The 25649-nt window shown below is 44.6% G+C and overlaps 1 protein-coding gene and 1 long non-coding RNA gene across 4 annotated transcripts in view; one reads left to right on the top strand and one right to left on the bottom strand.

Moving 5' to 3' along the window:
* Positions 1-340: 340 nt before the first annotated feature.
* On the bottom strand, positions 341-1577 carry LOC117736658. The gene is made up of 2 exons (XR_004609987.1): positions 1463-1577; positions 341-1263 (listed from the first exon to the last, which is right to left on the bottom strand). It is a non-coding gene; the product is annotated as an uncharacterized LOC117736658 (long non-coding RNA).
* Positions 1578-6649: 5072 nt separating this feature from the next.
* Positions 6650-25649, top strand: part of setbp1 (SET binding protein 1) — a 28928-nt gene continuing 9928 nt past the window's right edge. Inside the window, exons 1-2 of one of the 3 annotated variants that reach the window (XM_034541129.1) lie at positions 6650-7560; positions 13544-14130. In XM_034541129.1, the coding sequence (XP_034397020.1) occupies positions 13702-14130 (429 nt within the window). In that variant the 5' untranslated portion in view covers positions 6650-7560; positions 13544-13701. Of the gene's footprint in view, positions 7561-12611; positions 13454-13543; positions 14131-25649 lie in introns of those variants that run through there. The other 2 variants (XM_034541130.1, XM_034541131.1) reach the window with 2 other exon arrangements.

Below are 25649 nucleotides of genomic sequence, written 5' to 3' on the forward strand. Positions count from 1 at the left end.
CACCGCCACCTAGCGGTTCACTGTTACACGGAGAACACGAGGTCAACTTGTTGTACGGTATGATGTGTGATACGTTGTATTTCATTTGGAGGAATACAGTGAATTATTTTAATACTAATATATGTTGCGGATGCCGTGCGACAATTATTTTACTGTACAATATTTTATAACAACACACATTTGTTCTTCCCTCTGCTCCTTTTCGGTCATGGAATGGATGAAGAGTTGTGTTTTGATTGTGAATATTTTTATGCACTCCCATGAGGGAAACAAACAATACAATATATATGAATACACTTACATTTAGAAGGATTTCTTAAAAAACTAAAGAAAAACGAACTTGTGTAGCAGGTTTATTATATATATCATATCACATATATCAAATAGGGTTTCTTTTTACGACAAATACGAATATTAATACTGGGATTTTAATACAGTAAAAAAAAAATCATAGTGAACTCTGTCTGTTTTCCTAATTAATGACAGAACCAAAACACTAATCTCTGTTCTCAAAGTCCTGTAACATTTCACAGTTTTGATGCAATTTGCAGTACTGTTATGTTCCAGACAGTTTGCCTTTTTTTGACATTAGTCTCTTGGGAGTCTCTTCTGTCAGTTAGGAAGGTTTTGTGATCCATGCACCGTTGAACACATCTCTACATCCTATCTCCATACATATACCCTCACATCCCACAGGATTAGGCACGGCTCCTCTCCTTTGACCCTCCCTCCCTGCCTCACACACACAAACACACACACACACACGCACACACTCACACACTCACACACACGCGCACACACACACACACACACACACACACACAGACACTCACTCACACATGCACCCGTTCTCTCTCTCACTGACTTTCATTTTCATGTAAAGTTTGACAAGAGGAGTGTGAAGGATCAGCAGGCCTAATACACCCCTCAGTCTTCCCTCAGATGCATGCACATTCATATCCTGACAGCTCACACATGTGACTGACAGGACCATATGTGCCCATGCAACCATGCAGAAAAGAGAAGACGAGAGAAGAGAAGAGACTCCAGCAGCAGTCTAAATCTTTACTGGCATTGTATCATCAACCTTTAGAGATGCACAGGCGGTCATAACGTGGAACATAACTGTCCAGTGGCAGACATAACTCAGACCCACTTACATCATTCGCTCTAAAACAAATGTGACATCTTGATATCCTCCTCTAATTCTTGTTATGATTTGAGGGCATTCTCGTGCTCATCCCTCTCGGTCTCTCGCTGAGGCTGTGAATGAGGAGAGTGGCAGCTGAGTTATGGAGGCATAAGTGATTCCGGTCGCGTTTACACAGTTTTCACAGTAAATCTCATGATAGCAGCAACATTATACACGGTAACTCACTCTGACTATTTGTCACATTAGCAGATGGTGATGCTGTTGAGCTGGTGTGTGTGTGTGTGTGTGTGTGTGTGTGTTCAAACCTACCTCTGTTTGACGACCAGGAGGAGAGTGAAACCACAGGGCTGTTTCTCATAGGAAGTGGGTGTTGTTGAGCGAGGACGTGTCGCACCACCACATCCTGCTGCTGGGAGGCAGCTTCAGACGGGACAGTGTTCACACAATGTACAGTAAACAACAAATGCAGGACAGGTATCTTTTGTGTGTTTGTGAGTACCTGTGGTATTTGGCCACTTCATTCAACACTGTCTAGCCAAGATAATCTGGCCAGTTGTCTTCAACCAAGTGAAGAAGAGGCCTTCAGTTGGCCCCTCACAGTTAATTCCCTCTTTGTATCACCCTGTCTAACATGAGTTCTGTCACACACCACCACCATCCACAGACCATGCATATCACATCACAATGCAGAAAACTAAATCTAAAAATCCAAAGGCCACTTCTGAACGAAAATAACACAGTCAAAAGTTTCAGTTTGCCCAAGGAACATTTACAAATATTGACAGAGTTTGGAATATTGCACATTGACCTCCTCTTTCTGTGTTAGTTGGTCGTATTGCTCCATTGGACATTTTAGTCAGATTACATGCCCTCTATTATTTCACTATATATCGGAAAGATATGGTTAAAAGGAATTTCGATACACTGATTGAATGTGTAGGTGAAAAGATGATTCAGGGCTATCGCAGCGATCCGTATCGTACACCTGCTGTACATCTCAGGGGAAGTGGCAGTGTTCTTTCATCGGGGGAGTTTTCCTCTTTGTTTCTGTTTCTGACTCTCACACATGGGCCCACACAAACACACGCACACAAATGCAGCTGTATCTGACCACATGCACAGTTATAACACAACAGGATGTGTCGGGTGGATGTTTGAGGTGTGAAGGTTCACACAAGTCGTGACAAACAATTTCTGTTTCTGAGAACTAATTATTCATTATTCATGTGTCTATAGAACGCTTTCATTCTTAATGTGTTTAATGTTGTTTTCCTACGTAAAGCATGAAAGCCAAGATCCAACCCAAATGTATCTAACTTATGACAATGACTTACTGCAAGCACTCACAGTCCACAACATTATTCACTTGGCTTATTTCATGTTTATTCTGTGCAGATGTCTATAGTGACAAGAAAATACGAAAGCAGAAGGACAAACAGAAGGACAACTATTATCTTCCTTGCTGTCGTTTGTTTACAACCAACGCAGAGATTCATCAAATTGGTGCTGTCAGTCCTGGGCTGCATTGTTAGACGCCAGAACTGTCAGTTTGAATAAATATTAGGTCAGAGTGTATTCTTTTTGCTCCCTATTGTCTTCCTCTAGCATCTGAGGCATCAGCATACACCAAGGCTTGTGGATGACTTCAAGATGAGCCCACTTGATAGCTCGGCTCATACAGAGACAACATTATGATAATGTCCCTATAAGTAGCAGGGGGATGGGCGCAATGTCATCTCTTCACATAGACGGAGCCAGCAGGGAGTCCGCAGTCAACTGCATTTAGGGCTGTCTTTGTTGTTGTCTTAGCTCCCATCTGCGTTGTTGTTTTGTTCTGGTCTGCATCTCCTCTCAGACGTCGTTATCGCTCTCATTAGAAGAATCTCTATCTCAGCCCCAAATGGAGAACAAAGTCTTCCAAAAACTTTTTCTCTCCCTTTGTGTGCGTGTGTCTCGTGTTGTATATGTATATAAGTGTGACTGTGTGTGCAAACAGCAGGTGGCCACTTTAGTCCTTCAGAGAGACTGTACGCTGTGCTGAGCAGTTCTATGTGCATGAATTGCTGTATGTTGCCTTTGTGTTCAGTTTTTGTGTCTTAATTGATGGTGAACAGTAGGGAAATACATTTGGAGATATAAATAGAGGATGTCTTAATGTGTGTCCCTAGATGGATTCAAACAGTAGGTAGGTAATTAAGGGAGAAGAGAGGGCTATTCTGGTTTATCAGAGTGTATCAGGAGCAGGAGATAGCCAGAGGAGTGTGTTATCCAAGAAGTCGTTTACTTCATTAACCCAGTCAGATCACTGAGGCCTCAGTAATCAACCTTGTCACACGTCCCATTAACTTCTCACTCTATCAGCATGGTCCTTGCTCCTTCTGACACACACACACACACACACACACACACACACACACACACACGCACACACACACACACACACATACCCACACACATACACAGACACACACAAATGCACACACACACATGCACTGTTACTCACATCTGTATCTGCAACACACAAGGGCACGGTATCACACACACACACACTTGCTTGTTCCTTGCATGCTTTCACTGTCTTACGCATGGCGACAGCCTTTTCTCCTGCTCACACACATACACACACTCTCTCTCTCTCTCTCTCTCCCTCTCTCTCAGCTAACCCCATTACCTCTGTCAGTCCCAGGGGTCTCTCAGCGCTGATGAACCCTCTGCTGCCCTGTGAGATTAGTGGACTCCCTGAGAGAAGCCCTTCATTGATTGAACGTGAGTCTCTCCTGCTCGCAATGTCAGCTCAAGGTTAGCACGTTGACTCTTGCCGCTGTCTTTCCCAGCGCAGTCAAGTGCAGTGGTTTTCTTATGAATACAGTGTGCTATTACTATTAAAGCTCTGCTGACTCCACTGTTTATATTATTCATAAAGACAGTCAACCAATCATTGACATTCACCTTCAGAGCATCTTTTTTCTCCCTCTCTAAATCCTTCTCTCCAGTGGCCCCACTTAAAACATTTGCCAACGCATTTATTAATTGTTAAATCAGTTTCTTTCCTCACTTCTTCATCTGAATCTCCTTTCTCCCCATCAATGAAACCACAGAGGAACTGTCGCCACATAAAAGCCTTAGCATTTGGTAAAGTGGTTTGAATGAGATTCACTTTTATGTATTGCAAATCAGGCATGGGGAAGCATTTACTTTGCATCCCACTTGAGGGAGTGAAGATATTTCAGACAAAAAGGCAGGAAGACATGAAGGAATGGGGCCAGCTCTCAGTGTGTATAATAGCGAGTTAGATGAATGGCTGGATCGGGAAGACAGATTGATCTTTTTATGTTGAACTTGATGAACATGAATGATGCAACAGATTTCCTGTAGCGGTGAACAGAGATGAAAGGATTATCTAGATATTTAGATCATTCAGACAGGGACGTTGCCCTGCTCTGCTGTCTCTTTCTTCCCCATCATAATTCAATATTTACAGTTTAAGCTGTAAAACCGATCCCTCTTGGCTGCCTGTATCTTGTATCCATGGCAACAGATTCAAGAACAGTCTGTATCTTGCTGTGTGTGTGTGTGCGTGTGTGTGTGTGTGTTTGCATGGTTGTCTATGTGTAATGTTTACTGATACACTGCAATTGATTGGTTGTTGGGGAGCAGCTGTTGACCCCTCACTCTCAGGGGTCTCTTTGTATTTTTGCACACATCCCAAATCAATAGACACACATGAATGTGATCACACACACACACACACACACACACTGATGATGTTGTTTGTTTTGTGCACTTATAGTATTTATCTCCAAAACGATACAATCCCCATTAACCATGAGCCTCATTTTAATTTGGAGCTCAGTTTGACCCAGCTGTAACTTTAGTTTGTTATTGAACATTATTCTGGGAAAAAAAACTGAATTATCTTAAAAGCAAGGAGCAATAATGATCATAGTTTTTCCTGTTTTTTTCATATCTCACAATAATGGTCAAGGCATTTGGCCCTCATAAAGATGTAAATAAAATGCACACAAACACACACAATGCAGTAATACAATAGTGGCCCCTTGCCCATAACTGGAGAAAGGAGTAAATGGGCAATACATAGTTGCTGTTATGAAACACTCCCAATGAAATGACTCCAATATAAACACATTTATACACACACCTAACACACTTGTGAATCTAATCAATGTGCAACAGCAGGGGAAGTGAAAAGTAACAACACCCAAACCACTGATGGCATTGCACATTTGTTAGGTTTGAAATTGTGCTGTGTGTTTACGTGCTACTGAGCACACAATCACAAATACCACCCCGGCTAATGAAATACCTCCCAGTGGGTGCTCTACACTTGGGCATGCACACGCACACACACCAGGGATGAGAAACAGCTCTAACTGTGCGGCACCCAGAGGGAAAGGTCATCTGACATCATTTGCATTACTTGTTCATGTTAAAGGATGTTTTCCATACAAGGAAGGTCAAGGTTTGCATGGAGACACAATATAAACACAACTTCTGACAATGATGAATTATTGTAACGGAACAACTGTGGCTTGTTCAAGGTTGGTTGATGTGGGTTTTCCACCCTGCTGCAATTTGACATATTAAGGGGAAAGCACCAGCACACATGCACACCTTAATCTACCTTTATTCATCCACTCAACCCCGCTCACACACCCTTCCTGTCTTCTTCTGAAGTGCGGAAAGTGTGTTGTGGCAACTTTTGTCTCAGTAAAGACACGCTGAACACACACTTAAGTTGTATTTAATTATACTGTGCCTGTCAAATAACATCATCTCAAGTTATCCAAGTAGTTTTGGTTTAGGGGCAAACCATTCCGTATTAATACAGTGGTGATAAACTTTATTTATAGGTTACACAACAGGTTTGTAAAATGTTTCATGTCAAAAACTTCCCTGAGGATGTGCAATAAAACATCCGATTAGATTTATGTTTTTAACAATGACTCAGCAGAGGTGTGCATGTCTGTCTATTGTAGATGAGAGTGGAGCCACTGGTTATATTATTTCAGATCGAGCTGTCTGTGCTTCAAAAGTATTTAGTTTGAGTAGGATAGGCCTATTTTGTGATCACCAGTTTGATCTGTTTTAAGGTTGTTATTCTTCAATTTTATGTAGTTATGTTTGAACAATTGTAATCTACTTTCATATTTACATTAATAATTGAGCAATAAGTGTAATATAAATACGTTTTGTTAACTAGTCTCTTCATATTTATTGTAATATGTGTTGTGCTAGCTCTGAGTTGAATGTAGAATGTGTTGCTGCTATCTTGGCCAGGACAGAAACTTTCATCTAAAGTTAAGGGAGGACCTTTCCCTCCTCATATATCAGTATCTGTTGAAGTGCAACACTTCACTCAGTCCTTACAGCACTGACTCAGTCAAAACAGCAGGCCTTTTGCCAGATGTTGCTTTCACCCTTTGTATTACAGTCCCACCGGAGAAGGCCATGGGAATTAAAGGAAGGTTGCAAAAGGAGACGCGCTGAGCGTGTTTGCTGCCAGCTGGAGGCGATGTCGCTCCTCCTCTCCTCCTCTCCTCTCTCCTCTGCTCAGCTCTGCGTGGCCACTGAGCTTTCAGTCTGCTGGGTGAGATCATTACCAGACACCAGGCTCCGGGACCTGACATTCACCGATCGAGAGAGAGAGAGAGAGAGAGAAAAGAGAAAAGAGAAAAGAGAGAGAGAGAGAGAGAGAGAGAGAGAGAGAGAGAGAGAGAGAGAGAGAGAGAGAGAGAGCGCCCTGATGCAACCGGCGAGGGAACGCGACCCACACCACGGTCTCCTGCCTCGGGTCCTCAGTCTCCTGTCCTGGTGGATGAAAGCGCGGTCTGGCCGCTGACATTTTCCCGCTGGATTTGGGCTTGTAGTCGGATGCTTGTTTTGACTGCAGTACTAGTCCGACTCCCCCCTCCTCCCCGAACAACCGAGTTGCGGAGTTGCGAGGGATCTCAGCGCTGAACAGCTCCCGGAGTGACCAGCGATCCTGCAAAAGGCGCCGGAGACGCGCTGCACCGCCGCGGCTCGCAACGCACGAGTCAATCCGCACGAGCCTCGAAACATCTCATTTCTGTGAGGAATTGGACACAAGCGCCACGTTTCCGATTGGATCCCCCCCCCCCTGCTTGTCTACCTTGCTTCTGTCATCAGATCGGCTGCAAATCCTATTTTCGTTTTTTTTCCTCTTTCCTAAGCACCGTTGACGCCATTTTCCTCGGGGTTTTCTGTCAAAAGAGATATACCTACATATATTCTGGCACCGCTTGACAGCTCCCCGGGAGGCTGTCATCCCATCCGTGGCGTGTGTAAAATGTGTCTAAATGGATTGTAAATGATCTTGATAAAATATTTACACGTTAGAGCCGAGTGTGTGACAACATTAGACATGGGTAAGTAGTCCCGATTGACTCGCCACATTCCACACCTGAATACACCTTTCCTATCAATGTGTTTCGTGTTTTTATAAATGCTAATAGCTGATTTGTGTCTGCTTTTCATGCTTGCTTTTTACATGCTGTCTGAACCTAGGTAGTTAAAATATAAATATATATATATATATATACATATATATATATATATATATATATATATATATATATATATATATATATATAAATATAAATATATATATATATATATTATGCTATGTCTCCGTTTTTATTGTGGAATTGAAGTGAAATGTGTGGAATTGCTTGTAGTTACATGCCAACAGATTCCGACTAAACATACGCACACGTGCACATACTCAAAGGACCACGCGCACATTCACGCACGTAGACGCAGACCGCCCAAAACAATGCTGTACCACGCAGTCTCCATGCAGACTGTAATAACTTGGTAATTGGATCAGGTCAATCGGGTGAAGTGTCCATGACACGTTGATCAAGGACCAGCTCAACCACTGCTGTTCACACTTAGTTCCAATGTTGTATAATGGATCCTGCATCTTCACAGTCCATCACATAGCATCCCAGTCTGGGACATGCAGAGAGAGCTGATGGTTGTTTCTCCTTCAGTCTGTCAAGAGTTATGTCATATTTGACTGTACAGCATATTAGAAATATTTGTGGTTGGATGGATCTACTGGTCGTCGTGGAGTTGTAGAGGCTGGAGAGGGACAACTCAACTGCCACACGAATGATGTCAAGTGCTGTGGAAGTTGCTATTTGAAGCACACTCAGTATGCAAGGAGTCATTCCTCACTTTGATTTTCATGTGTAGCACAAAGTCCACACATTTGATTTTCATGTGTAGCACAAAGTCCACACATTTGATTTTCATGTGTAGCACAAAGTCCACACATTTGATTTTCATGTGTAGCACAAAGTCCACACATGCCACTGAAGCACGCGTACAGAGATGCCAGCATACATACAGAGCACATGTAGTGGGCTTGGTGGAATCCAGCGCTCCTCCACTCTGGTTTCATTTATCAATAGCTGATCACTTTCCAGTGGGCGTCAAACATTTCTGGCCATGCTTTGGCTATGTGGAGAAAGATGACGGGACAACATGAATCACAGTACCCCAGTGTTATCAGCAGGCCCCAGAAACCTCAGCCACAACCACTTCCCCAGAAGATAAATAGAGAAGCACAGCTGCGTGAGGGAAAGTGTGACAAAATGTTCAGGGAATGATGGCGTGGAAATGAGCGCTGGATGAAAAAGAAGCACAAGCACAAGAAGAGGAAATTGTAAGAGAAGTGTGTGGCTAGATGTAATGAAATGGGTTTGAGGGATTGATAATAGAGGTGATTCAGACTTGGACGGAACCATTGATCTTGTCACAGGTTTGAGGGAGTTGAAACTCCGGCTGTGTTTTTCTGGCATAAAAGTATGAAGCAGGCTATTAAACCCCATATCAGGTAATGAGATGCCTATGCCACCTTTAAATTAAAGCATGAGAAATCGATTAGGTGAATCCCCTTCTGAGCTGGATACCTTGGGTCGAAGTAGGATAACAGAGAGGGGGAGCAGGGAATGTGAACGGGATCCAAGGACAAATCTAACTGTTGGCAGGCTCTCTTAAGAGAATATCACCACTGGAGCACCTTTTGGCAGAGCACACAGAAAGAGGGAGGGCGGGAGGGAGAGGTAGGAGGATAGAGGAAAGCGGTAGCACGGAGAAGAGGGGAGAGAACAGAGGTTTGGGGAGGGGGTGAGGTGAGGGGAAGGAGGAAGACAGTTGGGGAGAAGGGGAGGTGTTTTTGCTGACAGCCATTTTGTGGCTTCTGCTGCAGTTAAAATGGTTTAACATTCATCTGCTTCTGCGGGGTAGTTAGGTGAGGATGGTTTTAGTGCTACCTGGCATATGGCTCATCTAGAGGACTGTGCATGTGGGACTGCACAGAGTGCCTGCAAGGCCATCATTTCCTATTACGGCCGTCCCACACATGGTACTTTATGATTGTCCTTCTAGCTGCCCTGCAGCTGAACACATGCTTGTGCCATCCTTCGTAAGCTGGGAAAGGGAAAGGGTTTTATCAAATCCAAATAGAAGCTCGTAGCTCGGTAAAAAGATGGCTTCAGTCACTGTGCTCTGCTTTGAGGCAGAGGACTAATAGACTTCCAGTTGGAAAACTGATGCGTGTGCCCACTAGATTTGGAAGTATTAGAAGGCCGGGGCCATTCTTTTTGATTTGTCTCCAACCAAAGATTGGATCCTTTTAGAAACATTGGTTTACGTGATTGCCCCTTCACTAGAGGGCTGGAATAAAAGAGAAAAAGAGATAAATGAAAAATGAAAATGGCAGACAGACAATGTTCATCATCCCTCTGAGATACTCATCTACAGCCAGGGATGGCAGAGCCTCTACTACACTCTCACATCAAAGAAAAAGAGACTCTTCACCTTGTGCAATCACACGGGCATTTGGTGTGCTTGTGGATGTGTAAATGTGTGATCCTGTGTGTGTGCGCATCTGCCTGTTCGTGTGTATGAGCTATTTTTGAGTCCACCTCAGGCACTGGGCTGCTGGGTATGTAGCCTTAAAAGGTTGTGTTCCTGCTGCCATCCCGCTCTCCCTCTCACTCTGTTTCTCACTCAGACTCAGTCTTCCTCTGTTTTGTCTGTATCATTCACCATCTCTGCTCTGTCCATCTGTATGCCATTATCGATGCTTTATCATAATTGTTTTCAAAGGGCAAGGCAACATGCTGGAGGAGTGTCTCACTCACAGCCTCTCACATCCAGCACAGCGGATGACCTTATGCTTTTTGAGAGGGAAGCTGGTTAGCGCTGGTAGTTTTGAGAACATAATAAAGCTATTAATGCAGTGAGTCTGGCCTCTCACAATCACCCTGCTGTCTGAGGCTAGGTGTGTATGTGTGTGTGTGTGTGTGTGTGTGTGTAAGAGAGAGAGGAGACAGTGAGGCTCAGGCTAGGCGAGGGAGGCCCGAGGAGGGGTCAGACTTACATAAACTCTCAGCCTGTCTGCCAGTAACAGAGAACTAACACAGCTTTGGGCAGTGAGCAGCGGGGAGGGAGGAGGAATATGACCCAGCTAAGTGGTTTACACAGTAATGGCACAGAATGAAGCATGTACTAATGCATGACACCATTTTGTTGTCATACTGGCTTATATTTGTGAGAGGGCTCCGAGTCTTAAGAGCACCACCCAAAGTGGAGCGGTTTATTTTGTGTGTGTGTGTGTGATGTTGTAGTTGGCAGCTGTCTCTTTTTCCTGTCATTGTCCTAAGTCACATGACAGACAGGGTGGCTTTCACACATGCCATGAGAGCGAGTCACCAAGCTGACATTAGGGACTGGGAGGTTCCTGGAGGACCAAACATTGTCATGTGGGCACTGTACGATCAAGTTGGGACTGAGCCTGGACTCTCTATCTTTTGGTTATCCCTTTAAAACCTTGAATACTGAAACGTTACTGAGGGACCACAGTGGTATTTTGCATTGTATAGCTCATTAAATGCAAATCGTCTACACTGTACATCACTTCTGACTTTTTCCCGAAGCATACCATATGTTTTTGGATTGATTTCCCAACTTCCAGGCAGCCAGTGGTTTCTATTGGTCTTAATGGGGTATGAAAATCATCTGTTAATCCATCAAACTAAACATGAAGCCTCCTCTATCTGTGGTCAGTGTTACTGAATGATGTAAACCTCGTTGTCCTATGTGTATGCAGCGAGCATAAAAACAGCTGTTTTAAAAGTTTTTAGTAGAAGAGGTAAATCAAGCTGTGACATCTGAGATTTTAGACTGTCAGTATTGCAGTATTTGTTGTCTTGACATCAAACACAAAAGAAAAACAATAGCAATGAACAAAGAATAACTGGAATTGCTGAGGTTGCTGTTGGACAGCTATAAATCTGAAAAAGTATTAGTATACTTTGGAAAATGACTGGCAGTATAAAGTTGGCTGTGTAACATAAGTAACTTGGAGTTCACAAGCTTAAACATGCAAAACCACTGTATGGTCCTTTAAGTCCTTTTCATTCTTAACCGCCACAGGGTTACCAGAACCTACATCAATAACCCTTATGAGTCAGCTTTGAAAGACTGTGGTTTCAGATTGGCAAACTCTACGGCTAAAGAGAAGGTTTAGTAGAAACAAACCTTTTCATTTGTATTTAATCTATCAAATGCCGAAGAAAAATGACAAACCATTGACTTTGACCTCAGGCTTGGACGCTGTTTATGTACAGTCTTACACTGAAATACCGCTGTGGATTATGATTATTCCATCACACTGTAAGCACGGGGCAGCATGGTGGTGCCGTATTTAGCGCTTTGCCTCACAATGAGAAGGATCTGGGTATAAACCTGGATTTATTCTGGTTCCCCCCCCCCCCCCCACATGCAGGTTAGGTTAATTGGCAACTCTAGATTGCCCATGTGTGCCCTGTAATTGACTGGCGAGCTGTGCTGTACCTCACCTCTTGCCCGATGTCAGCTGGGACCCTCTAAAAGGATAAGCTGGTGTAGCTGGATGGTGGACTGTAAGCATGTGCTGAGAGGCCTGTTGGGTATTATGATGGGGATCAGCTGTTAGTACAGTAGCGGGGGCTGGTACAAAAGTATACACAGAGAAAACACACACACACACACACACACACATCTTTCAGAATGTCATAGAGTGTATTAGCAGAGTGTAGGAGGTGGGTAATTCTCAGTATATACTCTAAACCTTTTGTGCTTTCAGGTGTCTACGCATTGCAAGTCTGCAGTAAGCTTTTACTTGAGTCATGTCCGCAGGTATTGGTCTAGTCTGGGTTCACATCGGTGTAAAGGGTGTCGGTCTAGGCTCAGTGTGTGAGACAGCATTCTCCACTTCCAGCTCAGTCATGCTTCATGTCATATTGACTGATGGGATTCCCTGGAGCTGTAGTGAGAATTGTGGTCCAGTGTTTGTTTTGGTTGCTTTCTGTTCATACGCCTGTGTGTAAGTAAGACTAAGTACATATGTGTGTGTGTGTGTGTGTGTGTGTGTGTGTGTGCGTGCATTTGTGCGTGTGCGTGTGTGTTGATGCACTGTATGTATGTAATATATATCCGCGTCGGCATGTGCAATGATCCAAAAAGGAAAACCTGAATCCTGTGAGAAATGGCTATTGCAACATTTTCAGAAAAAAAGAGCAGAAATAGCAGCAGGGGTGCATAAGTGTACTCTGCAACTCTGTCATTTGTACGTATGTCAGCTGGGATAGGCTCCAGCGCCCCCGCGACCCTAATGAGGATAAGCGGTATTGAAAATGGATGGATGGATGGATGGAGTATTTCATGCATATGTGTATCAATGCCACTGCATGGGTGTGTGTAAAACAGTTCAGACTCTGGTTTTTCCAGACCAGCTCGTAAACCACATCTGGGGAAAGAATTTAGATTCCTTCCCTCTGTCTTTTTCTGCTGCCTTCCCTTCTCCCCATGTGTGACTCCCTCCCTCCTTCCCTGCTCTGGTGAAAAGAAAAGAAAAACAGAAGTCAGCTTCTTTCATTTTTTTCTGTCTTGTGTCCTCAGGCTAACTTCAGCCTGGTTTAAAAGCAGTGAAGAGGAATGTCTTATTTTGCACTGATCACTCTAGTGTCTGCTCGACTGCTTCAGATCTGTCGTGGGGGACAGAAAAAAAAGTGACTAAAAAAGAGAGTAGAGAGCGAAGGAGGCAAGTGGTAGTGGGTGTCAAAAAACGAGTTTATGCAAGGTACAAAATGCAAATCAGAGCAGCATGTCCCCAGCGCTCTGTGATGAGCTTGTGTGTTTGTCTACATACATAACAGGCAGCTGATGATGTTGATGACAGCAGACAGGCCGGTGCTGTGCTGAGAGGTATCACTGGGAAGGAAGCTATGTGGATGACAGGACTCTGTTTCAGTTGCCCTTATTTTCTTAATCGTATCATTCACCTCCTCTCTGCAGACTGTCCCTGGCTTCGCTGTGTTCCTGTGGGACACCCAACCCGACCCCAGTAGTTGACTGACAACAACCAACCAGCCCAACAGACTACTGTTCTCTACTGTCCTATTGGCTGGCTGCCACAGCTTCCCCCATCCTGACTGGCTCTGGCGGGAGCGTGGATGGAGCCAAGGGATCTGGTTGGCTCGGCCCGACCCAAAGAGGCGGAGTTACAGGGAGGCAGGGTGGGGCCGAATGAAGAGTCGCAGGAAGGAGCAGGGGCCATCAGTTTGGCGCGCCGTGATGATGTGATTACCGGTGCCATAAGTGAAGGGGAGGGGCTAGAGGAACAGGGGGAGGGGCTTCTGGAGGAACAGGAGTTCTCCATCAAGGAAGCAAGTTTCCAGGAAGGAAGTCTAAAGCTGAAGATTCAGACCACCAAGCGCACCAAGAAGCCCCCCAAGAACCTTGAGAACTACATTTGCCCACCTGAAATCAGGATGACCATCAGACCTCCAGTTGGAGAGGGCAAAGGAGGGCGGCAGGGACGAACAGGAGGCGGGGCAGGGCGGGGCCAGAAAGACGAAGAACGAGGACCCCCCAGAAAAAGGGTAAGTCACCATCCTTGGAAGTACTGCCCCTTATGTGTGATTTTAGTAAGTGTGTAGTATGTGCTATATGTATGTGTTTCATAAGTTTGAGTTTTCACAGTTTTCTATCTCAACATCTTTGAATTGACTGCTCGCCCTCTCATACACTACACCTCTCTCTCTCTCTCTCTCTCTCTCTCTCTCTCTCTCTCTCTCTCTCTCTCTCTCTCTCTCTCGCCCTCTCTCGCTCTCCCTCAGTAGCTCGTTTTCCTGCTTGGTTACACAAGGTCAAAGTTTGCTGCGTAATTGAAACCAGTCGTGGCTACCTAAGATCACACAGTGACACACACACACACACACACACACACGCACACACACACACACAAGCACACAACATCCACACTCACACTCATAAGAGCTGAGAATAGGGCTGACATAAGCAAGTGACAGCTGGTGTCTGCTCTCTCCATTTGTGGTCATATACACAGAGACCTTTCCTGTCTCCTCTCCTCTCATGAAATCAGCTCTTCTGGGTCACGCCCCTTCATCCCCCTCCTCCATCACACCTTTTACACACTACACTGATGTTTCGTGTGTGTGACACTGTGTACGTAAAGGCCCTTGGGAGAATCTAGTGTTTGTAGTGTGTGTTGACCTACACAGTGGTGTGTGTGTCCATACTTGACAACCATCTCAGTGGCACTGAACTCGACAGGCCCAGCAGGATCATGTCAACATGATGCTCGGACGCGTTTTGTTCTGTTGTACTTCAGTCTTGTGGTTTTAACTCAGATTAACGGGGCTCACAAGGTAATTGCAGTCAGATATACTGTATTTCTGCTTTATCTCTGTGAAGAGGGGTCACACAACCCAAAAAGAAAAGTATGGGCTGTTACAATAAAAAAAACAAAAAAACATCACCATCATCCAAGATTTGTTATTGCACATAGCTTTGCCAGTAATATAAAACACCCCTTTTAAACAGAAATACAGCCAATTAGAGGCTGCATGCCACTCATCCTCTCATGAAACCAGCCGTATATAGATATATTGTCCATACTTTACATTCCTATATCCCAACTTGGGTGTTGGAAACCAATAAATATTTAAATATAAATTGAAATATAAATAATAATAATTAAGGGGTTACAAGATAATTAACAAGAGGCAAAAAAATAGCAAAGCTAATAATCTTTCCCAACTACGGGATAATCTTTGTTCTCCCAGACTCAAATAAAGCAAGGAAAATCTGTTTTGGTTGAATTGGTTAAAAAGAACAAATTAAAATAAAACGTAAGCATTTGAAGCTGGTGACAAGAGGTTGGAAATGCATTACTTTATAAACCGAAAAGGTTTGGAAACCGCTGCTCTACATGTTTGGCTTCTTAAACAATTGAAACATTTGTTGAAATCACCAACCAAATCTGACACCTTGTGCTTAATGTCTGAGTGGTGATTGAAATGCGTATTTGCAACCCAATTGGAAAGAAAGCATGGGGGTGTTGCTTTGTCATATAGGCAGATTTTGACGTCATCCACAGTTTTAGCTAGTTGTCAGATGTGTTTTCTCACCACATCGTCGTTTATGAGTATGTCCGACCTGCTGTCATCTTTCTATAAATATAGTATGAAAAGGCGTATTTACCATTAAAAATGTGTAATCCATGAGTACGCTGAGTGAGCTGAGTGCACTCCTATATTTGGGCAGCCATTCCTAATCCGCCATCGGTCCCCATTTGGAAACCGACTGCTACAGTATGATTGACATAGGTTGTCATAGTGACAGAGGTAGCAAGCTGGTCTCTATTGAGATTTGAGGTTTGGGGGTGAGGGGGGGTCGATGTGTTGGTGTTGATTCAGATCAGTTTCAACCCCTCGTTCCCTACACTCTGTCCCTCAATCACGCCCCCCATCCCCCCCTTACATCCTTTCCCTCCATCCACCCATCACCTGCCACCCCAAGGGTGTAATACAGGCAGGCTCACTGGAGAGGAACGGGTTAAAGAGAGAGGCTGGGCTGCTCTCTGTCTCCCTCTCATATGTGTGTATGTGTGTGTGCGTTGAGGTTAAATACTCTCTTTGTGGTGTGTGAGGCTGTGTGTCAGAAGGGGAGGGGAGGCGAGAGGGGGAGCAGATGGGCAGCCTCTCTGCACTCTGCTGTATTGTGTTCACATCTACTCTCTCCCTTTTTCTCTCTTTATCTTTTATCTGTCCCTCTTTCTCAGCTTTTCCCCTCAGTCTTTTCTTCCCTCATGTCTTCCTCTTTTCACTCACTCTTTTTCACCACTCTTTTCTTCCTCTTCCTCCCTCTTTTACCCTCTGTTGTCTTGTAGCAGATGGCAGCGTGGGGCAGCAGCAACAGAGCATAAGCCAGAGTTTTAGCCGGAGATGGGGAGAGGAGAAGGGGGTTGTGGAAAGAGGTGGAGGAGGAGGAGAAAGGAGAGGGTGGGGGAGAGGGGTCAGGCATATGGAGAGCCTGGTTAAGGGGCCCCCTCAGAGGGAGTGTGTATGTGCGTGTGGTGGTGTAGTGAATAGAGAAGGGGGAGAGGTAGGATACAATAGATGTCCATTAAGACAGAGATTTGACTCTTATAGACAGAGAAGGGGAGAGACAGACAGACAGACAGACAGACAGACAGACAGACAGACAGACAGAGGAGGCAAACATGCAAAATGATGCAAAGAAAAACATAGAAATTTCTTTTGAAGAATTTGTTGCTTCTCTTCTCTGACTTATAATAACGTCAAACTTTATCTTACTCATGTTGCGAAACTGGCATGTTCCAGCAACAACAATAGTAAAAATAGAATAAACACTAAAAAGATGCAAATAGGGGTTATGTAAATGTTCACAACTGACAAATTCAGCAGAATCAAGACAGAATTGGTGCTTATAGTGTAAGAAATTGTATGGATTCAAACACAGGCTGGGTCCAAAATCACTTCCTATTTAGTGTACTTTATTAACCCTTCGATGTAACCTATCATCTTCATAGCAGGCATCTATAACCAGGGAGGTCAATGAGTAGACAAACCAGTACACCCACACGCGCACACACACACACACACACACACACACACACACACACACACACACACACACACACACATAAACGGGATATGATGGGCTCCCCTTCTCTGTCTCCAGCTGACATCACACACATGCTGAATGTCCCCTCACACACAGCTCTTTGTCTGGGCACGCTGTGTGTGTTTGGAAGATGAATGTGTGTGTTCTAACGGATTGGGTCCCGGGTCAACCACTGCATCACTCCTCCAGACACACATGCCCACACGCTCACACGTAGACACGGCTATTGATCCAATGCCTACACATGGGGGAGCAAGGGCAAGCTAAAATGCATCCTCTCACACACACACACACACACTCACACACATGCACACATACACACACACACACACACACACACACATAGAGAGAAAGACACATCCAAATCATGTTGAGCAGTGATTGCAGTTAGAGAGAGTGTTTCCCTGGTTATCTGTCCAGTTCTCTGGACGTGCCAAATGTGGCTCTTAATCCATTTCACTATCTGTGTGGAGAGATAAGCCAGAGCTTTTCCAGGAGTACAGGCCAGGCTGAGTGTTGTTGTTGTTGTGTGTGTGTGTGTGTGTACACGTGTGTACACGTGTGTAGTGGTGGGTGTACGCAAAACCCTGACGCTAGACACACACTTATCTTGTCTTGACAGCCCCTCTGCTTGGTGGTCCCCCTGGCTGTGTGTGTGTGTGTGTGTTTGTGTATGTGTGTGCTGCTTGGTGGTCTCCCAGCAGTGTTTGGGATTATTATGTGTTAGTCAAGTGCATTCAAATACAAGGAAATTAATGCTGCCACAGTTGCCACGCCACGTGTGTGTGCATGCTATACGCACGCACATGTGTGTGCGTTAAAATGGTTAGCCTTTTGATGTGAGCTTTTTTATCCCTGGCTGAGATGGCGGTTGGTGACCTGGGGGACTTGATGAGCTCATAAAATAGAAGTGTGTGTGTGTGTGTCTGCTTGTGTGTATGTGAAGCATTGTGCTTACCCACAGAGAGCAATCCTTGACTGATTTATGAAATTGTATGAACATGAAATGATCAACTCTAATATTGCTTGACCAAACTGTCATATTGGAGCAATGTTGGCCTCTCTCATTGCATTGAAAATAACCAAGCTTAAATGTTGGTGTGTGTGCGTCCTCAGTGTGCAGTCTTTGAGAGTATGAGGTGGGAATGCTTTAAGGGGCGTTTCCCTGTAGTCGATGGGGGATGGGATGTGTGTATATTTGTGTGTGCGTGTGTGTTTGTGTGTGTGTGTGTGTGTGCGTGCGTGTGTGTGTGTTGGGGAGGGGTGAGTGATTTAGCACCACTGAAACACCAGCTGTCCATCTGTGTCTGACCCCCATACACACCCTGTACACACTTGAAACACACACCAACACCCGTACACACACACACACACACACACACACACACACACACACACACACACACATCTCCTCGTATTTAACCTCTGATCTGCTCTTGACTATCTCTAAAACCTGAAGAAAGTCCAGACAAAACACAATCTGTTCATCTGTCTTTCTCCCACCAAACCTGCACAAAAATAGACACACACTCTACATTACACGAAGCAAGATTGCTCCCTAATCAGCTCTGCAGTAGTGCTGCTGCTGCAGTGTATCCACAATGAACGACTCTGCAAGGTCACTCCCATTGAGCACACGCACATGCACACACTCAGACACACACAGTCACACAAAGAAACCCTGGAGGCTGGCAGAAGAAGAGATGAACTTTGACCCTGCCGGACATTCAGAAGTTGAGGTGATAGCTGGACTCCACACAGTTGTGTAAGCTTCTCTGTGTGTGTGTGTGTGTGTGTGTGTGTGTGTGTGTGCTGTATTGTTTGTTTGTGCGAGTGGGTCAGGGTTGAGACAACTGGAGTCTGGCCTTTGCTTTCTTCCCCTCAGGGCTGGATTTGGTGTCTATGAGTGTGTGTTTGTGCTGACCATTTGGTTGGAACTGTAGCTAATTTCTCCATCAGACACACACATACCATATTCTCAATCTGTCCCAAAGGTCAAGCCCTATTCATTCACTATTGTGCCCAGTCCCAGTGGGTTGCTGTTCTTCTTTGGGCAGATGCAAGCAGAATATAATAGCCAGTCTAGCTCAAGTTACAACTTATTGGAGATCTGAAGCAGCTACTTGCACTTAAAGAAATGCCATTGGCTCAGTCACTCACATGAAGGCATTTTACATTGGCAGCTAATAGTTTTTTTTACATTTATAAGTAGTAATTCTTACAATTATACAAAACTACATAACTTTCTGTAGTCAATAGAACATTGTCACCCTCTAACTATAAATCCAAGTAGTCATGGGTTTGATCTGGCAACATCAATGTAAGTGTAGACTCTATAAAAAAATGCATACAGGCCTGAATTTGTTTTTTGGACAGCAGTTGCCTGTGACTCACATAACTGTGGGATTATCTGGAGGGCGGCCATGTTTGATGTCCTCTGTGGTCACGGATGATGTTGAGTCACAGCATCATGTGTTCCTGGTGGCCGCTTTGTTAGTGTGGCTCCATCATGCCTCTGCCCCTGTGGTTAGTCAGTGTGTCCGTGTGTGCCTGCATGTGTGAGTGTGTATACGAGGAGACATGTATTCTGTGGTTTGGAGACGAGGTCCAGCAGGGATAGAGGGCGATGTTCGGTGCAGGGAGGGCAGAAAAGGGGATGATTAGAGTCAAAGGAAAGGAGAAGCAGGCTCAGAGTATTGACTTTCACTGTGTCTCACTTGTAAGCGTAAGTGTGTTTGTCAGTGAAATCTGATGGCCCCATCAGCTGTCTGGGTCGTGCCTGTCAGAAGGGGTGTGTGTGTCTGAAAGCAAGAGAGATGACAGTAGAGAGGTGATGTCCAATACTCCTCTTACAAAAATAATCTCAGGCCGTCAATCAACTATTCAATTGTATTTGCAGCATTGTCCCAATGCACAATCACCACTAAGTGATATAACACATTTTATATTAAAAACATGTAATCATACAGATCATTAAAAAGCTGCTACGCCGTGGCTTTTAGGACATTTGTGTTTTCATGTTTTTGTCCCATGCTTTGTAAAATAATCAGTCTGTAGTTTTGCAGTTTATTTATGCTAGTTGTCTCTTAAGTATGGGTGCGGACATGAATAAATGATATAAATGTGTCTGTCTGTCCTTCTGTCAGTGTGTCGATCCCTTGGGGCGGCTCAGACTAAACAAACAGCTGTGTTTATGAAGCAGGGAAGAGCCACAAGGGTCTTCAGTTTAGTGGTCCATTTCAACATGCGCACATACACACTCCCGAATGCCCTCTGCTCCTCATCTTTTACCTGCCCTGCTCTGTTGCATTTTTGCCCTGCTCGGCCTCTCTCTCTCTACCTCCACTGCTCAGCATAGTGCTCGCTCGCTCGCTCGCTCTCAGACCGAGAGGAATGCCACTCCGTGTGACCTCTCACCTACAACAAGGAGGGGTGCCGGTTTAGACAAGGGAGTGAGGGGGCAGCTGCAGTCATGTGCCCAGAGCTGGAAGGAAACACACAGAAACTTACACCCGGATACACACACATCACACGCACACACACTTACACACAGCTAGGTTATTAGCTAAAATACACACAATCTAATTTTAACATAGTTTTGTACGCACTGATGCAGCTCTAGTTCTGGTGCACTGCTTCTCCCACCTCTTTTTGCGACTATCTGAGAAAGTGCAGGATGCTATGCTTTGGTCTCTGTGCGTGTGTATGTGAACGTGAGAGTGGAGTGCAGCCTAATACAAAGGCGGTATTGTTGGTACAAGGGGGCCTGAGGGGAGGCAGGCAGTCTGATTGGTTAAGACTATTGTGTCTCACTTTTGCCCATTCTCCCTGTCACTGAGGATGTCATAAAGTGGCTCTCTAACGCTCTCTTTTGCAAGCTGGGGATCATCTGAGGACTTAAGATAGTCCCAGACAAAGCAATGAAAGTGTTACTTTGCAAGCTTTAAACTTGAAGTGAAGAATAATTTTTTTCAAGTTATTCTTAACTAATAATTATGGCAATTTCCTAAAGCCCAAGGTAGCATCTTCAAATTGCTTTTCCTTCCAGCCAAAAGTCCAAAGATATTCCATTTAAAATGAGAGAAAATAGAGAAAATTATAAATCCTCACATTTGCAAAGCTCATAACTACATTTTTGGCATTTTTTCTGGATAAATGACTGAAGCAAATATTGGCATTGTTGACACACTATTTATTATAAAACTATAAAAGACAAAAACAAAAGCTAATTAATTTTCTTTAGCAGCATAATTCAATGTGACTGTGTGTTTCCTGTATCAAAGTGTAAAATAAAAAAAGAATTAGAATGTTTTAGGGTAATAAATCGTCATATGACAATGGAGACACCAGTTCTTGAGTTTTTATATCCCAAATAAGAAACTAGAATCTTTGGTAATTTCTGTATGCGACCACCTCAGTAATTAGACAACGATGCGTTAGAGTGCATTATTTTTGATTAACGAGTCAGCAAGTGAGCCTTCCCTGTTGCAGACCAATGTTTGCCAGAGAGGAAGTGTTTAATCTCAGCACAGCTTCTGTCTTGAATTACCCATCATTCCACACAGGAAGCCATCCCTTAGGATTTAGAGCAGCTCATTGGCTGTTAATTGTTTCCTGTTAAACAGAAGTGGTACGATTGGGTCATATGGTGCACAAAGCACTGTGAACAACACTGTTGTTCTGTCTGCTGTGCACATGTATGTAGGTTTTGTGTAATTTACTGAAACAGCATTCATGAAACACTCCATAGTCCATATTGTATTACACTTGTGCTTGTGCTTGTGCTTCCCCACAGAGAGAGCAACCGTATGTGGCCAGTCTCTTTGCTTGTGTAAATGCTGTCACGGGTGGTTCGGCCACATCCATCTTTTAATGTGGTTCTTAGCGTTCAAGCAGGACACATATATGCCTGCACAGACACCATTTATGCTAATAGCCAGGATTAGATGTATATTTTGTGTAGCATGTAAATGTTTCTGTCATTACTGAGCAGGTGAAAACCTCCAATTGCACCGTAATGACATGCTTTGGTTCAGCCAATCACAGGCTTTTGTTCAGATTGAGTCATCTACGTTTGAGCGTGTCTGAAGAGAGTGTGACAAGGAGACTCTTGGGTGTTTCGCTGCTATCTTTAGGAGCACTTCAATCTGAAGGATTACCGCTGTGGACGTAGGAAGGAACATTTTGCTTGGGACCTACTGCTGTGCATTAAATCTGGCTTCTACCTTACAGTTAGTTAAATGTGCTGTAGATCAAATACTTGATCCTAATCAGCATGAAGGGAACATAACAGCACCAAGAGAAAAAAGTGCTGCAGGAAAATGTTAGATTTCGGGGTAAATAATAATGCCCCCTTTTTTCTGTTTCTGTAGGCTCAACACATAGTTGTAGAATTAGCCCGAGAGTGGAAGTTTTGAATGGAACACAATTTCCAAACTTTCCCACCCAACTTTCCCAGAAGATGCTTTGTCTGGTACAGATGCCACCAGATCTAAGATATAGTGAAGCATTGGCTGAAGCGGCACACGCTGAGTGAAAATAGACACACACATTCAATTTTAGGCAGTGGGCCTGATCCCAGCGATCCACAAACTGTCCCACCTTGACACCCCCTCATCTTCCCCCCCCCCCCCTTTTCCACCCTCTTTTCTCTCCCCTGCTGTGGGTCTCCTCAGGCGCATGAATGGAAGTCTTTATTCCCGAGAGAACTGGTGGGAAGAACGAGAGAACGAGAAACATGGATGAGGGGGGTGGCAGGGAGGAAGGGGGAGGTCTGTGAGAGTGGCCACAAGATCAACACAGTGCCTCTTTTCTCCTCCATCGCTTTTCCCTCCTTTTCTCTGCCCCGTCCACCCCCTTCCCTTCCCTCGCCTTCTACCCCTTTTAAGTGCTGTGGACACAAAGCCGTGTTAGTATTCATGGTGTTTGTTTGCAGAGGAGCTATGTGTGTCTGTGTGTGTCTCTGTCTGTGTGTGTGTCTGTGTGTGTCTCTGTCTGTGTGTGTGTGTGTGTCTGTGTGTGTGTGTGTCTGTGTGTGTGTGTGTGTGTGTGTGTGTGTCTGTGTGTGCGTGTGCGTGTGTGTCTGTGTGTGTGTGTGTGTGTGTGTGTGTGTGTGTGTGTGTGTGTGTGCGTGTGTGGGTGTGTGTGTGTCCAGAGCTGTCAGAAACACAGATCACAGCGAAGCAGCGCTCTGAATGGAGCGGGAGAGAAGGGGGGTGGGGGGTAGTTCCCACAGGGGAGAATGGTCAGCTCCAGAAAAGAGAAAAGAAGAAGAAAAGGAGGGATGTGATAAGGGGGGGCAGTGCACAAGGCCACAGGGGCAGAGGGAGACAGCATGGTGAGCCAAGGAGAGTGTGTGTGTGAGTGTTGATGACAAGCAGAGAGAGAGAGGATCATATCAATCATAAGGTTTCGGAGGGAACTAGTTGTAAAGGTTTAGGCACCTCTCCTTGTTTTTCTGCTGGTCCTCTTCTTCCCTACATTTCTGCCGCGCTCATTCTTTTGGTAACCCCCTCCCTTCCCATTTCTCTCTCTCTCTCTCTCTCTTTCTCTTTCTCTTTGTGTGTCTCTCTGGACAGCTGCCCAGTTCCATACACAGGGAAAAATGAAACACTCTAACCACCGGGCGGGCAGCCAAATAAAAGGCTGCGAAAAACTATTTGAAGGGCAGGGTGTTTGTGTGTGTCTGTGTGTGCGTACATGGAGTTTGTGTATATGTTTGTTGGTGTATATGTGTGTGTATGTGTGCTGGGTTGTGAGATTTGGGTGTGCCTGTTTAGGGTGTTCTTTCCTAGTATAATGGTGCAGCTAGGGTGCCCTGTGTGTTTATGTCTGTGTGTGTGTGTGCGTGTGTGTGTGTGTGTGTGTGAGGGAGGAAGAAGTTCCACTCAGACTTTTAGTTTATTCAACAGTGGAAAACGAGAGACTGCAGAAGAGGAAAGGACAGGAAAAGCCGTCACATACCTCTCCTCGCATCAAATTAGAGGAAAGAGGAGTTCAACTTTTTACATCCAGCTCTCCATTTACAATAGCCTGCTAAGTACAAACGTTACATTCAGACACGTGCACACATGAATTTGTCAGTAAATATATGCTGACTCATTTGCAAAGTGCCTTTCAGTTCGGTGATTGCAGCACTTAGTCACGTATTATCCCTGACCTTATCTGGCGATTACATCACCAGTGGAAAGGAATGTGCAACTCCATATCTGCCTGCATTTGGGTGTTGGAGAGCCTTTGTGTGACTGGCACCAGTCCATGTTGTTACAATGCTGACCCAAAGGAAGACATCCTAGAAATGGTTGTTGAACTAGTTGTGGAGTACGACCCTTAAACCCTGAATACAGCCCTGAGAGCCTCGAGGGAGGGAGAGTGCATCAAATGGGTTCAGGACTAAACATGACTTGGGTCTGTTTTCTGCTGGCCTTTCTCCTTATCTAAATTTGATCAGAGGGGACTTGTATAAGAAGGGCAGTGTGGAAAAGGTTGAAACCTATTGCTATTGTGCTTGTGGGCCGCTCCAGGGTCAGAGTCCATGGCTAGTGCTGATTCTCCTGACCGCTGCCCCCTGCTGCAGGCCACCAGTAGCACAGCCCCTATTTACTCAAGACAGGAGCAGAGCCGTTACTTTGTGTGCAAACAAGAAATGTTTCTTTCTGTGGCATTGGTTAAACTGTGTGGAGACTTGTGAGTTTTAAAACAAATGATAAGGACACATTCAATGCAGTGATAGAAGAGCAATTTAAAACACGCAATAGAGAAAAGTGCACAGCACATATCACAATATTGAGTAATTATCACATGACAACCTGTCAAGATGTATCAGTGTCTTTGGTTGACTCTGTCTGGGGGAGTTTTTTTCACACCCTGTTTACAACAACAACCACAGGAGTACCTCAATCCATATGAACACTATTTATATCAGTTGTGTAAATATAAGAGTGTATTTTTCCTTGAAATGCCTGGAGTGTGAGAGGCGGAGAGGAGCAGAAAGGGGGAGAAGGGAGGAGAGGGTGGTGGAGGGGTGGAAACTAAGAACAAAAAGCTGAAGTGGTGCCAATAACCCAACCACAACGGGGGGGGGGGGCCCTATTGCTGTTTTTGCACTTCTATCTCTAGTAGGAAATGTATTATCTTTGTGGTAGGTTTTATATAAGTGTGTGTGTCTGTCTGTCTGTCTCTCTCTAAGCACCACTTCAATCTCCCTGTCCGTCTCTTTTTCTGTGCCCTCCTTGAACCTGAAACAGCAGGTATTCTAGGACAGGTTAAATGAGAAAGCATGTGTGTATCAGGTGTCTGTCATCTTATCTTTCTTTAGACTCACAGCATCTCCTCTCCAGTGTCACTGTCCACACACACACACACACACATTCCCACGTATATACACAAACATATATCTCAGAACTGAAAGGATACCACAGCAGTCAGTGTTTAGGAGATAAATGAGAGT

This window comes from Cyclopterus lumpus, chromosome 9 (genome assembly GCF_009769545.1).
Source record: "Cyclopterus lumpus isolate fCycLum1 chromosome 9, fCycLum1.pri, whole genome shotgun sequence".
Taxonomy (NCBI): domain Eukaryota; kingdom Metazoa; phylum Chordata; class Actinopteri; order Perciformes; family Cyclopteridae; genus Cyclopterus; species Cyclopterus lumpus.